A 14,577-nucleotide genomic window follows, 5' to 3' on the forward strand; every position below is an offset into this window, starting at 1 on the left:
GATGTTCAGTGTTGGGATGGAGATACCCAGCATGGAGATGGAGATGTTCAGCAGCCATCAGCAGCCTGCTTGCCCACCCCAAACTCATCTGAAGTGACCACCGCCCTGTAGCAAGAGTGGAGGAAATTCAAACCCTTACTTTTGGACCAGGTGAAATGCTCCTTATCATTAAAAGGAGACGGGGTGGGGGTGTCCACTTTTCCCAGCTGGGTGTCCCTACATCCCGCATCCCACCCAGGCTCTGCCGGTGCCATCAGGAGGTGGAAGATGTGGGGGCAGCAGGAGCAGTGGGCTGTGCTCTGGGCTGGGCTGCTGAGCCCACAAGCATGGGGAAATAGCTGGGAAGAGCCAGCTGGCCCTGCTCCTCCAGCACTGCTGCATCGCCTGGCCGGAGAATAGTTGAAGCTTTGCCATGAGGAGCCTGGCTGTGTTGCAAAGCCCTTCCCATTCCCTGGGAATCGGGCAGCAGAGAGAAAGCAAAACGCCGCAGACCTCGCTCTGGCTGGAGATGTGTCCTGTTGTCTTCAGCACAAATTGTGGCGCACATCATTCCAGTGATACGACCCCAGGGCTCTGTGTCCTGTGGTCCAGAACGGTGGGGATAGGTGACACAGCAGCCAGTGCTATGGCCACCAAAGAGCCCAGCTCCTGACCCATACCCAGCTGCAAATAGCATGGCGAGGAAAGAAGGACCCGCAGTGTTTCAGGTGGCTTTCTTCCATAGACCCTGGGTTTTGATGTCATCGTCACACTTTTGGATTCCACCCCCCATTGCACCATCCCAAAAAACAGCTCCCAGGGTAAATCTGAGCAGTGCAGGAAGATGACCTCAAACCAACCCCTGGTGCTCCTCAAGGGCTGCTGCAACCGCAGCGCCTCGCTGCTGCCTCTGTCCTGAGCCATCAGGAACAGCAATAGGTCCCTGTGGATCCTTGCTGACCCCAGCCCCCTGGATTTGTGCTCTATAGGGATGTGAACTTCTATTTGTTGCACTTTTCATTAAGAGCCAGCGGGGTTATGTGCACTCTGGGTGTGAGCTGGGCTCGCGCCCACGCTTGGCCATGGGTTGGGTTTTGACACCTTTTGGAAACCGCATTCGTCCCAGGGCAGCCAGCGGTGGCTTGGGGAAAAAAAGAGGGGTTTTTAGCAGGAGGGAAACACGGAAACATGCAGACTGGAGCAGCGCTCTGTGCTCGTCATCGCCGCCAAGGAACCAGATCCAGATGGCACCGGTGCCTGGTGCCTGCTTGGTGACACAGATCCGGCTGCGTGCCAGGCTCTCAGAGCAGGATGCCTGCCACAGGGATCTGCTGCATCCCTCAGCCTCTTCCCCCTCACATCCCTTAAGCAGCACAGCCAGCAGTGGGTGCGCTGGGGATGTGGTGGCAGGACGTGGGGTCACCAGAGTGCACGTTCCCCCAAGGCTCCAGCTGTGCTCACATCCCGTGAGGGCTGGCAGGCCTGCACCTGGCTGGGTGACTCAGCACAGCCCCGGGGGCCAGAGGGCTGCCCGGCTCTGCATATGCAATAGCTGCCCATGGGAGCGGGCTGAGTCACCGCGTGCCGCACAGCTGGCGGCCGTGAGCACATCTGGCTGCCCTACAGGAGCAGAGCTGCTGTCCTGGCTGCTCACGGCCAGGCAGGGCCGCGGGGATTTGGTGTCTCCAAGAAGCTCAGCCAAAAAAGCCTGATAGACTTTGCACACTGTGCAGGCAGGGCAGTAAGTGGCCAGGAGCTGGCCCTGCTCTGTCCCCCGGGCTGGGTGGCTCACTCCGCTGCCCATGGATGCTGTCACCGTTCCAGCTTTGCTCCTGAAAACATTTGCATTTATTTTTGGGCAATACCTGCCTTTCTAAATATTTGCCTTGCTGTTAGTGCCTGGCCTGCTCGCAGCTGGGGCTCCCTCCTCTGCTCACCTCTACACCGGGATGAGATCCTAGCAGAGCATCCTCCAGCCGTACCCCTGGGGTACCCCGTGCCCAGGACCCCACCTCTCTTCACAGGCCCCACATCCCCCAGGGCGCCCATAGGATCACCACATCCCCCAGGCTGCACACAGGGTTACCCAGAGCATTTCAAGGGTCATCCATCGTTCTGAAGCTCCCATTTGCCAGCACAGGCAGCTCCCAATGAGCCCCAGCTGCTGGAGACAAGACCCCAAGTTAGGAAATTCAACAGGGCTCCAAGGAGATGCCATCCCTCTCCTCCTGGCAGGACAGGTCACAGCAGAAGGCTGGGACAGGGACATGGTGGATTTCATCCCCACCTGAGTGCAAGGAACTGCAGTGACTCCTCCACGGCTTTGCCCCCTTTGAGGTGGTCCTGCTTTTCCTCCATCCCAGGTGCAGATGCAACACAAGTCCATCAAGTCCAGCTCTGCAGTTTGGGCATCTGCCAGCAGCAAGGAACAAGACCGAGTTTAGCGATACAATTATTTGTGTTGCAAGCAAGCCAAGAAATCCATGGCCAATGGAGCAAAGGGCCGTCCCCACCTCTGCTCCACATTGGACATGACCCTCCAGGCCAGGACCCTTCCAGCACAGCTCCTTTCTTACCACTGAGGGTTGAATCATGGTGTTGCAGCCCTTCTTTCAACACACAGAAGGGATTTGGCAACCCTGCGGGCTATTAATAGAGCCGGGCTGTTTTCTGAGAGCCCCGCGTTGTGTTGAGAGCGAAGCAAACTGCAAGAGGCAAAGCATTGAGTTTACCTAAGGAGAGGTCAGGTGAGTGAGGAAACAAGCTGTCGGGGAGCAGGAACCAGAGCAGTGCCCTCTCCTCCCTTATCGTCTCCTGTCCCCGCGCTGGCTCCGCTCAGCCAGGAGGGAACAATGAACAAAGAGCAGCCACGTGGCACTGCAGGACTCGCCACCTGCGCTCCGTCCCCACTTCTGCCTTGCTTGGCCCATTCTGGTTCCTGCTTTTCCAACTTGAGCTCCCCTTCTTCTGGCCTCTCAGGCTGGGCAAGTTTCCTGTATGGACACCTGAGTCGCTCAGCCTGGGGACGGAGCGAGACACCTTAGGGCGATGGATGTAACCCCAGGAGGAGATGCTGTGATGTGGCATCTCTCTGTTGGGAAGGGAAAATAGAGCGAGAAGGTGTGTGGGGATTCTCAGCTCCAGAAGGAAGGAGGCAGAGGGGATCCAGCCCCTGTCTGGCTGAGCAGGACGCACATGAAGCCACGTGTGGCAGCTGCCCTATAGGGAACCGCAGTCCCCATCTCTCCCCTGGCCACGACTGGGAGCACAGCTGTATTTTCATCAATGGAAGCATCAGGCACACAGCAATAAGGAAACCCGGCCCGCCCCATGGCCACTCGTTATCTCACATCCCAGCTCCATCCTGCACACTCCCTGTCCCAGATGTGCGTCAGCACAGCTCCTCTGCCACTTCTGGTCATGCCAACAGCACACCAGCTCCTTCCCTTCTCCCATCCCCTCCAGGGGCCTGGGATTGCAGCCCGATGCTTTTAAAACTGGATGTTCCTGAACGAGGCCCACCTGCCTTGCGCCCCTCACCACAAGGGCTGTTCAAAGAGCCTCAGCTGGTAGCTCTTCCCCAGCCACAGCTCCAGGAAGGCTGCCATCCTCCTCCTCCTTCCCCCAGCCTCGCCAGACGCTCCATCCCTGTGGCACCAGGAACTGATGAGCACAAGTGACACAAGCCAGGACACCAGCTCTTGTCTTGGTTCACATCCTGGCAGCGCTGGCAGCTGCCCACACACAGGCACGTGTCCTTCCCATGACATCTGCTCCTGCATGCTTCCTCCTGCTGCAGCCACATCTTTAGCCATCCTACGGCTGTATTCCCACTGCATAGCCACAATAGGGTCTGTGGCCACTGGTGGTCTGGGGCACCGAGGCAGGGATGGGTTGATAACAGCTGATTTGGAATGTTCACCTTCTATCCCACCTGAGAAAAGCTGTGGTTCACCCAGAGGGTCACAAAGCTGCAAGAAGAGACACAACTGCTTTCATGTCCATGGTCATGCAACCAAACCCCCAGGGCTGGCTTCCAAGGGGATCAGTCTGCTGCCCACCAGCTGAGCCACAGACCAGAAACACTCTGTAACAGTTCTTCTAAAAGCTCTTTAAACGTGAAAAGCTCATCCCACATGCTCCCTTAGTCCCTGCAGTGAGCACTCCTCTCCTTCCCTGCTCAGTCAGACCACAGCTCCCCGAGCACTCCGTACAGTGCTGGGCACTGAGTTAAACTGTTTTGCACTCAAACACAGCCATGTAATCCTCATTTTCAAAGACACCTCAGACACCTCCCAGCTGCCCTGGGATGCAGAGCTCTTCTTTCTCAGCTCTTTTCACTCGAGGCCATTAGCATTTATTATTTTTTTCCATATTGGTCTTCTCAGAGCCACAGCTACTAAAACGAACACAATGCAGGACTGCTGCTGCCAGCGAATGCGAAGGCTGTAAGATGCAAACGACAAACTGCCCTCAATATGCAGAACATTTTCTTTCTATATGCACATATCCGGGTACACGCATGCCTGTAAAGATTTCCTCCGTGCCCAAGCACTGAGGAGTCAAACCCAGAGTCAAACCACGAGACCTGATGCAGCCCAGGACCCTGACCCAGACCTGTGCTCAGGGCCAGCAGCCCCACCTAACGCAGCCCATGGCCATGAGATGTGGCCAAGCATGTCTCCTCCGTGGTGCCTACAGCCGTGGCTGCGCAGAGCTGCTGGCTGGGCTCTGGGCTCCTGGCATCTCCCTGCTGGGAGGCTCAGGGTTGGGGGACCCACTGGTGATATGGGTGCTGAAACCCCCAGAGCTGTGAGCCCCCCAGCCCTTAGGCTTCCTGCAGCCACTGTCCCCCCCTCCCCAGCAGCAAACAGGCCCTCAGCCATCAGCACCCCCACAGGGTATCAGTTTCCTGGACCCCCATTGCTTTGATGGCAGCTCTCCAGGATCGATTAAGCAGCACTAGAGGCAGCAATTCTTCCAGCCAGAACTGAGATGTGGCACTGACCCCTAGTGACAGGCTTCTACTTGGATGCTGAGCAGCGAAGACCTGTGATAGAAAATGACACGCAGCCAAAAGCAGCGGGGATCCGGGAAGGCTCCTGGTATTGCACAAAATCTGCTAAGTCAGTGATCCTCCTGCAACTGCACTCAGCAGCCAAGGAGCCTTCCTGGAAGCGTGCTTCCATCCTAGACATGCTGCTCCAGGACACAAATGCAGATCTCAAGTTGAACTTGAGATAAGAGTTTATTTAAGAGATGAATGAAAAGCCCAAACATTGCACTTTGTCTGCCTGAAGAGTGATGCAGTAAGAGGGAAAGCAGCCACCAGTGCTGGGTTAGTGCTGGAAATTACCCGTGTACAGGTCATGGAGCACAGTGTTACAAATTTGAGTTGCAGAGGAATGATGGGAACTCACAGAGGCTCTGCTTGCACACTGACCTACTCCTTTCCTTGGGAAAATGCAGCTGCATGGAAGACTGTGTACTGCACATTTATTACTTTAAATACATACGTTCTGGCTCTGAGCCTGTCAGAGTCCAAAAATGGTCTGTTTCAATTATGGGCTGCATGGAGGGCACAGAACTAATGGTCTATTGCTTGGCATTTCAAAATATTCCCATCTATGTGGGCTGCTTGCAGGATGAGAGAGACTTCACAGGGCTCTCAGCAGATCCTTAACATCATTTTTTCCCCTCACCAGTAGCTTCAGAGCCACAAACAGGGGGAGGACCTGACCCCCCCCTCATGTCTCAGCAGGGCTGTGGAACAGAGCAGATGTTTACTAAAGGCAGTGGGAAGACTGTTGTGGCCATTAGTGGAATTAGACAAAGCTTTGTTCCTAAAACATTGCTCCGTCCAGGTCATGTCCCATGCTGTCTTGCAGCACGGAATCAGACCGTCCCAAGGAAAGGAGCAGAGGCTGAAATGCCACTTCCCCACGCCCCAGATCTCCCACTCATCACCAGAAAGATGTGAAACAGCTCTGTCCCACATTGGCACCACCTGTCCCCAATACTGCCAGCCTTGCCTCTCACTTCTCCTTATCTCTGCACTGGTCTTTCTGCAGATCTCATTTCCTGCACCATCCTTGGCTCAGAAGGCACCAACCTCACTGCTGTTACCCAGACCAAAGAAAACTAGCAAAAGCTGTAAATAACCCCCTGGGCTCACAACCAAGAAAATGCCAGCATTGAGCAAAGCCACCTTCCAATTTGCCCGCCTTTGGGCTTTGCTGGCAAATCTTTATTTTGGGTACTCGCAGCTGTTGTGATGACCTGAGCTCTTCATAATAAAGCTGCTTTAGCCGGATATGCTATTACCCCTGGGAATGAGAACGCCCGTGGATTCAGTTCACCACTCAGGTGTAAACAATCGCATGTCAGTTTAAACACTTCAGCCTTCCAGCCAGAGGTATGTTTGCCCTCCCAGCTCTGCACAGTTACCGTGCAGATTTAACTGTTTATGGAGAGCAGAGCTTGCCAACACAGGTCTGTAGAGCCTCTGCTGAAACGAAGGGAAGATAAATGTTCTTTATCCCGGAATCACTCGCTCTCTTCCTGCTCAGATATATAGAAACTGTGAAGAAAAGCTGCAGTGTTTCAACTTTTCTGGCATAATTTCTGTGTGGGCAAGCCCTCAGCACGCCAAGTGAGCTCACTCTGCCTCTCCACTAACGAACAGGCAGGCAGAACTCAGCAGCAACCTTCATGAAGACCTGCTCTCACAATTTACTGTGAAATGCAACACGGCCTGCACCCAGGAGGACCAAGCTACGTGTCGTATGGATGTGTTTCTGCTATCAGAAATCACAGGTACCACAGAACTACCTGCAACAGAACTACAGACAGAACTACAGAACTGCAACACAGAATTTAGACCGAAACTTAAGGGCCATTCCTGTCAATTTACAGTTGAACTCACTTCTCTCTTTGCTGCAAAGGCTCACTGAGGGCACTGTCCCACAGCCTCCTGCTCTCACAGCTCACTGTGCCTCCTGGCCTGCTTTTCCCTGCCTGCCAACCTTGGGGCTGTGCCCCGCAGGTCCCTCCCAGGGCCCTGGGCTTTCCCTGCTTTCACCCCGACTTGCTCAATCAGTTCCTCTCTGATTGTGGCTTTTTCTTCAGAGCCTTGCAGCTGCTGCTGCTCCTGTCTGTCCTCTTGGTGAGAGGAGGTATGGAGGGTGAATTCGGGCCCTGCGGCCTCCATCATCTGGAGGAAATCGTAAGCAGGAAGAGGTGGTTTCCAGTCTTCCTCAGACAGGGTACCTGCAAGGTGAAGACAGTCTTTTGTTAATAAGTTAAGAGGCTGTGATGTAACCCACTTTACAGTCATTTCCATTTCAAAGCAAATATGGCTTTTCTGCCCTTCCAGTGAATGCAAAATTAAAGATCTCTTTTTAAAGTTCACTCTTTCTTCTCCACAACTAATAATGCCACCCAAACCAAACCAGCCACAGATGCATTAACATTTACAGGAGCTGGCTGAGGGCTCAGCTCCTCAAAGGCTGGTTCCTGTGTCTTCAGACATCAAGCTGTGAATTTTACAAGCAGCAGCACTCTCTCTCTCTACCAGTGAATGGATGTTTCACTCAGATCTCAAATAACTGTGCTAATGACTTAGCATTACTGAAATGCCATTAGGAATGAGGGGAGACTGCTGTCTCTACAGAGAGGAAGCAGCACCATTAAGTGAGGATGCTCTTTAATTTGTGCTTTTAAGGCTGATCACACAGACCTAAAAGCTTAGCAAGGAGGCTGTGATGGCTGGCAGAGCCCTTGGCCATGCTGCCCAACCATCAGAGCACCCCTCTGGCACCTGGAAAGCTGAATGAAGGAAGGTCCTTAACTGGAGACCTAAATGACATCCATCCTTTGGCACTGGAGATGGGAAGAGCTGTGGGAGAAGGGCTGGGTCACAGAGCTGTAGCAGCCAGGCCACATGTGATGTCTTTGATTACTGAGAACACCTCCATATCCTACCTTGCCAGGCTGCTGCTGCTGGCGTTTGAAAACAATTGCTGTGAAAGGCTTATCTTAAGATTCCACAAGATCAAACCCCCATTTCCTTTCAGGAACCTGAAGCAGGCCATCAACTGTTCCCGAGTTTGTGGCACCCAATGGCTACTCCTACCACATGAGGAAGGCACATTTACACTGCCTTCCTCCAAAGCTTCAGCAGCTGATCAAGGAAGGAAGGGACTTAGTGAAAGGCTTCACAGCAAATGCCAACCGCTGATGTTCCAAAGACCACAGCAAGGCTTCGGCTTCCTCTCACTTTCCTGTCTATAAAAATGCTGGAAGTTGCCTAAAGAGAAGCTATTTCTAACGCTAGGACTCTGGAGATTTTCTTATTAGCAAGCAATGTTTCAGCAGGTCTATTCTCAGCAATCAGAAAGCACAGCCAGGTCTGGGGATTATACAGGGAAGAGATGCCGATTCAGAACTATTCATGCTTGGCTCTGAATGTTAAACAGTCCTGCAGCAAACTCGTGAGTAAGGGTATTCTGTTCTGGCTGGACGATTTGTACTGCTCCAACTCAAACTAGAATAGCTAGTTTTTCCATAATTAAATTCCAGGACAGACAATTTATTGCACGTAGCATCTTCTCATAAACAGACCAAAGCTAACAGTGCATGCTTAGGAACATTTCAAACGCTCATCCACTTACTGCTGGGAATCTCCAGTCCTGCCTTCAGTTTCTCCAGCCAAGATAAGATGTTCATTTCAGTGATTGACTGCTCTGATGGGAACTTGAACACTTGACCTCCAGCATGAAGGTTCACCCAGACAAGAGCAGGCAATGAAGGTATGGTGGCAAAGTATGCCTTCAGGACCCCACGGCCCACTGGAGTGTTCTTCCTGTTGGGGAGATCCAACAACGTGCTCAACAATAGTTTGGCAGCAGAATATGTCCTCAGGGTCAAGAAAGCATTAAAGCTCTCAGGCTACATTCAGCAAAACATGTGTGCATCGTTTTACCTATGGGACAGCTGTAGAAGTTCACAGCTCAAGGACTTAAGCCCTTATTGTCTAATGGACAGGGAGTGGACAGCAGAACAGATGAGTGGACAGCAGAACAGATGAGTTAAGAAATCCTCTAGCAGGAGGAGCAGGGACAAATTCTGCTGGGACAAATTCTGCACAAAGGTGTGAAATCTTCTCCACCACAAGTTTTTAAGAGCAAGTCAGATGGGAATGACACACTGCAGTTAACTCTCGTTGTGCTGGACATCTGCTGTGGGAACTACCAGCTCTTGTCACCAGCCCGCAGCTGCAGCAGCCACCAGCAGGTAGAAGTGCTATGAGCTGGTGCAGAGGGCTGTGCTCATGCAATCCAGTCCCTTGGCATCTGTGGAGTGCAGTCAGTGGGCAGAGACAAGGAGTTGGAATGGCAACTCCTCCAAGAGACACAGGGAGAGCCAAAAGAGGAGATCCAACTAAGATGGAGGGTCAGCAAGGACACAGAGATGATGAGTCCTTCAGGCACTATTTTCAGGCTCAGTGATGCACAGGGGCTGAGTTGGCTTCCACCATGGGAATGAGGTCCTCTTTCTAGGATTATGATGCTCTTTTGAAGCCAGTGACCATTTTCTGCCCTGGTAAAGGACAGCTTATTCTTTCTCAGTAGAAGAGAACAGAGGCAGATGTGTAGGTGGGGAAGTTCCAGGGACTCTCATTTCTTGCGCATTACTGGCAAACAAAGTTAGCTAAACTCCAGCCCACGCTGCTAGGCACTTCCCAGACTTCAAAGCACGCTATGATTAAGACAGTGAGGTGTCTCTGGGCTTGAGCAAAACAATCAGAGGTTAAAAACTGAAAACTTACACAGGAGGGGAGGATTTTAAAAAGTCCCCTTTCCTATCATTTTTTTAAATTATTTTTAGTGCCAGGATTCATTTTGTTTCTCCATTATTTTTCAGGTTTGTCTTACAGAGCTTCTTCCAGAAACTTTCATTTTTCCCCACAGTCAGCAATCACTAATTGGCCCATTGTGTTTCACACTAATTGCTGATGGAATAATTATATTAAGACTCTCTAGGAGGGCAAATTTACTTCTTTTCTTCCACATGTAAAAAAATAGTAAATTCAGGTCCAGAGTGAAGCTACCACGCAGCATCCTCGAGAAATTTTACTCTACTGGCAATTACTTCTGCAATCAATTAAGGTTTTTACTAATTTTACTTTTTTTGTGCAATTTTGCAGCTGCCCAGAATACATACTGAATCACTGCTAAATGATTTGGCCTCCCAACCCACAATGATTTCAGACCCAATGATCACATTGCCACATCGATAGCGTTCTGAGTAATTGCAGACTCTGTTTTTTCCTTGCCCTGCACTGCTAAGAGCAAAGTAAGGGAAAGAAACAAAGAGGTTTTAGCATACTCACAAGTTCAACCAGCACGACACAAATGCTTGCTGAGATCTCCCTTTTGCCAGTGTCAGCATTTCCTTGCTTTCTGTTTGACCAATGTCACCGTCGCTAAACAAGATGAGGAAAGGCTTTCCGAGTTGCAAGTAGTGGGGCAGATTTTGCACGGTGATTTCTGGCTGCAAGACACCAAAACAAGAAGTTGGTGTGTAAGGGGATGAGGGAGCAAGATAAAATTAGACTTTCTGTTCTTACATGAGTGGGTCAGGGGCTGAGCAAAGCGGTGGGGTTTGCGTCAAATGCGAGAATCTCAAAATCCAATGTGGATTTGGGGACTTCAGTGCACTTTGGAAATGCCTACACCCATCCATGCCTATCACAAGGCAGGTCTGAATGAGAAGCTGTGTACTTTGAGGTGAATGGGTGTGAGCAGAAAAGCAAAAAAAGCAAAGCAGGTTTCATCCAGCTTATGTGCAGGGAGCAGGCCTTGGAAGATGCCTACAACAGTAGGTCCAGGACTAAAAGCACCAGCCAGCCAACCGACTCCCAGGGCCTCCTCCCAAGGGACAACACCACAAACAACACATTTCTGGCCAGACCGTTGGCTCCAAGTCATAAAGGATAAAAACAATGGGAGCAAATAATGAGCAAATGTATTTATTTTGCAAGCTCAGTGCTGTAATCAGCGCTTCTGAAAATGACTTCAGTGGAAAAAGGACACTTTTTTACTTACAAAAAGGTCCAGCAGCTCATATCTGATCATCTCCACGATGTCCTGTGCATTCTGCTTGGACAAAGCGATGCCTTCCACGCTCTGACTGCTGCTCCTGGCAAGGAGGAGGGCAGGAGGAGACACTGCGTATTTATGGGACCTGAAAAAAACCCAGCCAACTCACAGCAGGTACCAAACATACACAAACCAAATATTCAATTAAGGCAGGGGAGGTTTAGGTTGGATACTGGGAAGAAGTTTTTCAGCCCAGAGGTGGTGAGGCACTGGCACAGGTTGCCCAAGGAGGCTGTGGATGCCCCATCCCTGCAGGCATTCAAGGCCAGGCTGGATGTGGCTCTGGGCAGCCTGGGCTGCTGGTTGGCGACCTGCACACAGCAGGGGTTGGAGCTGGATGAGCACTGTGCTCCTGTGCAACCCAGGCCATTCTAGGATTCTGTGATTGTATGATTCTATAAATTGAGCTCCATGGGCTTTGATTGTTGGCAGTTTTGTGCAGTTCTGCTGAAGTTCAGCAAACGTTACAGCAACAGACATACCCTGTGACTCACTTTTATCAGAGAAAGCAGCCCCTCTGTTGCTCCTCAACGTTCTTTGGGTGAAAGAGTTCAAGGGCATTAAAAGAAAAGCTGAGCAGGTGGAAATAGCAAAAATAGGAGAAGTCTGAGCAATGAAAGGGCACCACACCAAGATGGGTGAGCAATGTGCTGGAAGTTTGAAGAAGTTCACCCTAAAGACTCCAGATGTCACCGCCCAGAGGAAGGGTGAAACAGAGGAAGTGAACAGCCCCAGCTGTTTCTTGGGGGTGTCTGTAGTTTATCTGTCAAAGGCTGCTGGTATTTCTTCAAAGGCTGTGACACCAGTATTGCTGGGGAAGTCAGCCTGTGTGAGAGAAACTGAGGGCATTCTGGGCTGAGGAGGCCTCTGATTTCCTTTTCTAGGGTAATCTGGTGTGCCTAATCTCCTTCTTTCTGCATGAAGAAGATGCAACGTGGGGGGAGACGTGCTCAAATGTGCTTTAAAGACCTCGGTGTTTGGTGTTTCAGGCCACAAAGACAAAGCAGGTGAAGATGACACCAGATGAGACATTTCCGCGCCCTTCGGTTCAAATGCAGACCTTTCATTTCGCCCCTCACCCCATTTCTCTGCTGGGAAAAAACACACCTACTGCACATCTGCTAAGGGAAAGCCAAGATCTGCACTGGTATCTTGACAAAGAGTGGCAGTAATGACCTTCCTGAGGCTTTCAAACCTTATCAATCCTTTGCTGACCTGTTCTCGTGCTCATCAGAGCTTTTTCACTTTCATTTTTCTGCTTTTTTTAGTCCGTTCTGCTTTGGTTTTCTGTCCATTTCCACACACTCAGGTGTGGGGTTTTTGTTTTGTTTTGTTTTGTTTTGTTTTTCCTACCAGAACCTTCCCAGTTTTCTCCAGATCACAGAAGCACAGCAATTTCTTAACTCCCATCACAGTGACACCAATGGAAAGCCAGACGCTCCAGGAACTCTTGCAGCTCACACCCCAAAGGCCAGGGCTGTACCTCACATGTATTTCTTTCCCCTAGAAATACCTGTCAGTCCAGCCCTGAGCTGTGCTGTGCCCTTCCTGCCTGGATTCACAAGCTCCTTGAGTCCAGCATGTTATTTCACACCTCTGGTCACGGCTGGGAATCCTCTGAGCTGCTGAGAAGATCTGTAACTTCCCTGTCGGTTGGTTTTTCAAGTTAACTTGCATTTGCCTTTGATTGAGAACAGTAAAACCTTACAAATATTTTAAATTCTGCTCCTTTTTCAAAATCCCCAAGTCTTAAAGAGACACTCTGGCAGAGCCACGTCTCCAAGGAGGTCAGAACTCTTGTTCTCTGTGTCTAAAAAGATGAACTCATTCAGCAGCCTTCAATAAGGAAGCTCCCAACACTGCCAGAAAACCAACAAATTCCCCACCTAATAACTTACCCTGAAGTCACCTCTGATTTTCCCAGTAACATGACCAACACCTATCAAGTGGTTGCACTGCTGCTTGTGACAGCTTTCTATTTATGTAGCTGGCATTACATGGGTAATACGAGACTTGCATTTAAATCAAAAACATCTGCAAACAAATGCTTGGCAGGAATCTGCGACATCTAAATATGTGAGAAATAAATGACTTCATTCAAAGTATTTCTTCATTGGTGCTTTGTTGCATTTGTTCCCAACGGACCAGGTGTTTGCTGAGCAAACAGTTTTGTTTAGAACATTCCTTGGTGCATTTTGTATACCTTTTCTTCTGGGGAAATGTGAGCAGGGCCCAGTTTTCTGTGACTTAGGAGCCACAAACATTTCCTTAGTGTGAGCTTAGCAGAAAAACAGCTTTTCTTCTCTCAAGAAGGGAAGTGAGCCCGACTCTTGCATAAGGAATTCCTGTAAGTGTTTACTTTCTACTTACACTTGAGAAGATGACCATCTACAGTAGCTTCACCCACAAATAACAGCTAAAAACACCTTCCACAGCCAGAATCCAAACTTGGCAGAATGAACATCAATACAAACTGCATTAACTATCCCAAGCAAATAGGAGCACTCTCCAGACTATGGCTGGAGCAGGAGGATGGAGATGTATTCTTGAATGCATCACTGCTGACAGGACACAGACTTCTGTTGGTGTCATCAAACACAGCAGGGATGTGGCACGTTCCTAAGAAACTAGCAAAAAGAATTCACTGCTATGTTAATGGCTGTTAAAACCCACGCCAGCAAAAAGGGACGCTTGGGGATTTTTAATGCTGCACTGGTGGCTGATTCCTGATGGGAACGAGATGCTGGGAGAAGGCGAAGACCCCTTCTGGATCTCCCTGCATTTATAAGCACTGAAACGTCCCTCACAGCCTGATTCAAAGCACTTTTCCTGTTGGAGGAGCGAGCACGAGCCTTAAGCTAAATGCACAGACCCATGGACTCTAAAGTCCCATTAGTTACAATTTGGCTTAAACTTAGGGCTGCATTTTCCAGCACCCAGAAACAATTCCTATTCCACTGGTAGCCAAGAACTCCTTGCAAGAAGGCACGGGCAGCACACAGACTCTCTTTTGGTTGCTATTTGCAAACAGGGCCAACCACCAGAGCAAGAGTCAAATTTACACCTCTGGCTTTGCAGCATCCCCCCCTGCACTTCCCTTCCTCACCCATCACATGCACTTCTGCAGCATCAGAGCACGGAAGACAGAAAAAGAAGGTGCAGAGATGGCAGCAATAGGCAGAAAAATAGCAAGTCAGCATTTCTTCTCAAAGGAAAGAGAAGGGCAGAACTCTTTTTTTCTTCCTCACATTCTGATCTAGCTAAAAAATAACATTTTTCCAGCCTGTTTTTTCCCCATATAGATTTGGTCTTGTTTTACATGGAACCCAACAGATGCGTGAGGGACTGGCAGGGCTAGAGGACTAAAAATACCCAGAGTGAACCTGAACAACAGGAAGGGAGCTGACAGTTCATAACACCAGGGTTAAATAGGTCG

At 50.3% G+C, this 14,577-nt stretch overlaps 1 protein-coding gene across 1 annotated transcript in view; it reads right to left on the bottom strand.

Annotated features, from left to right (window-relative positions):
- Positions 1-6,958: 6,958 nt before the first annotated feature.
- Positions 6,959-14,577, bottom strand: part of TXNDC16 (thioredoxin domain containing 16) — a gene marked incomplete at both ends in the record, with an annotated part of 36,360 nt that continues 28,741 nt past the window's right edge. Inside the window, 4 exons of the mRNA XM_079537301.1 lie at positions 6,959-7,248; positions 8,652-8,842; positions 10,373-10,533; positions 11,088-11,226. Coding sequence (XP_079393427.1) covers positions 6,959-7,248; positions 8,652-8,842; positions 10,373-10,533; positions 11,088-11,226 — 781 coding nt within the window. The remainder of the gene's footprint in view (positions 7,249-8,651; positions 8,843-10,372; positions 10,534-11,087; positions 11,227-14,577) is intronic.

This window comes from Tetrao urogallus, assembly GCF_951394365.1.
Source record: "Tetrao urogallus genome assembly, chromosome: 6".
Classification (NCBI taxonomy): domain Eukaryota; kingdom Metazoa; phylum Chordata; class Aves; order Galliformes; family Phasianidae; genus Tetrao; species Tetrao urogallus.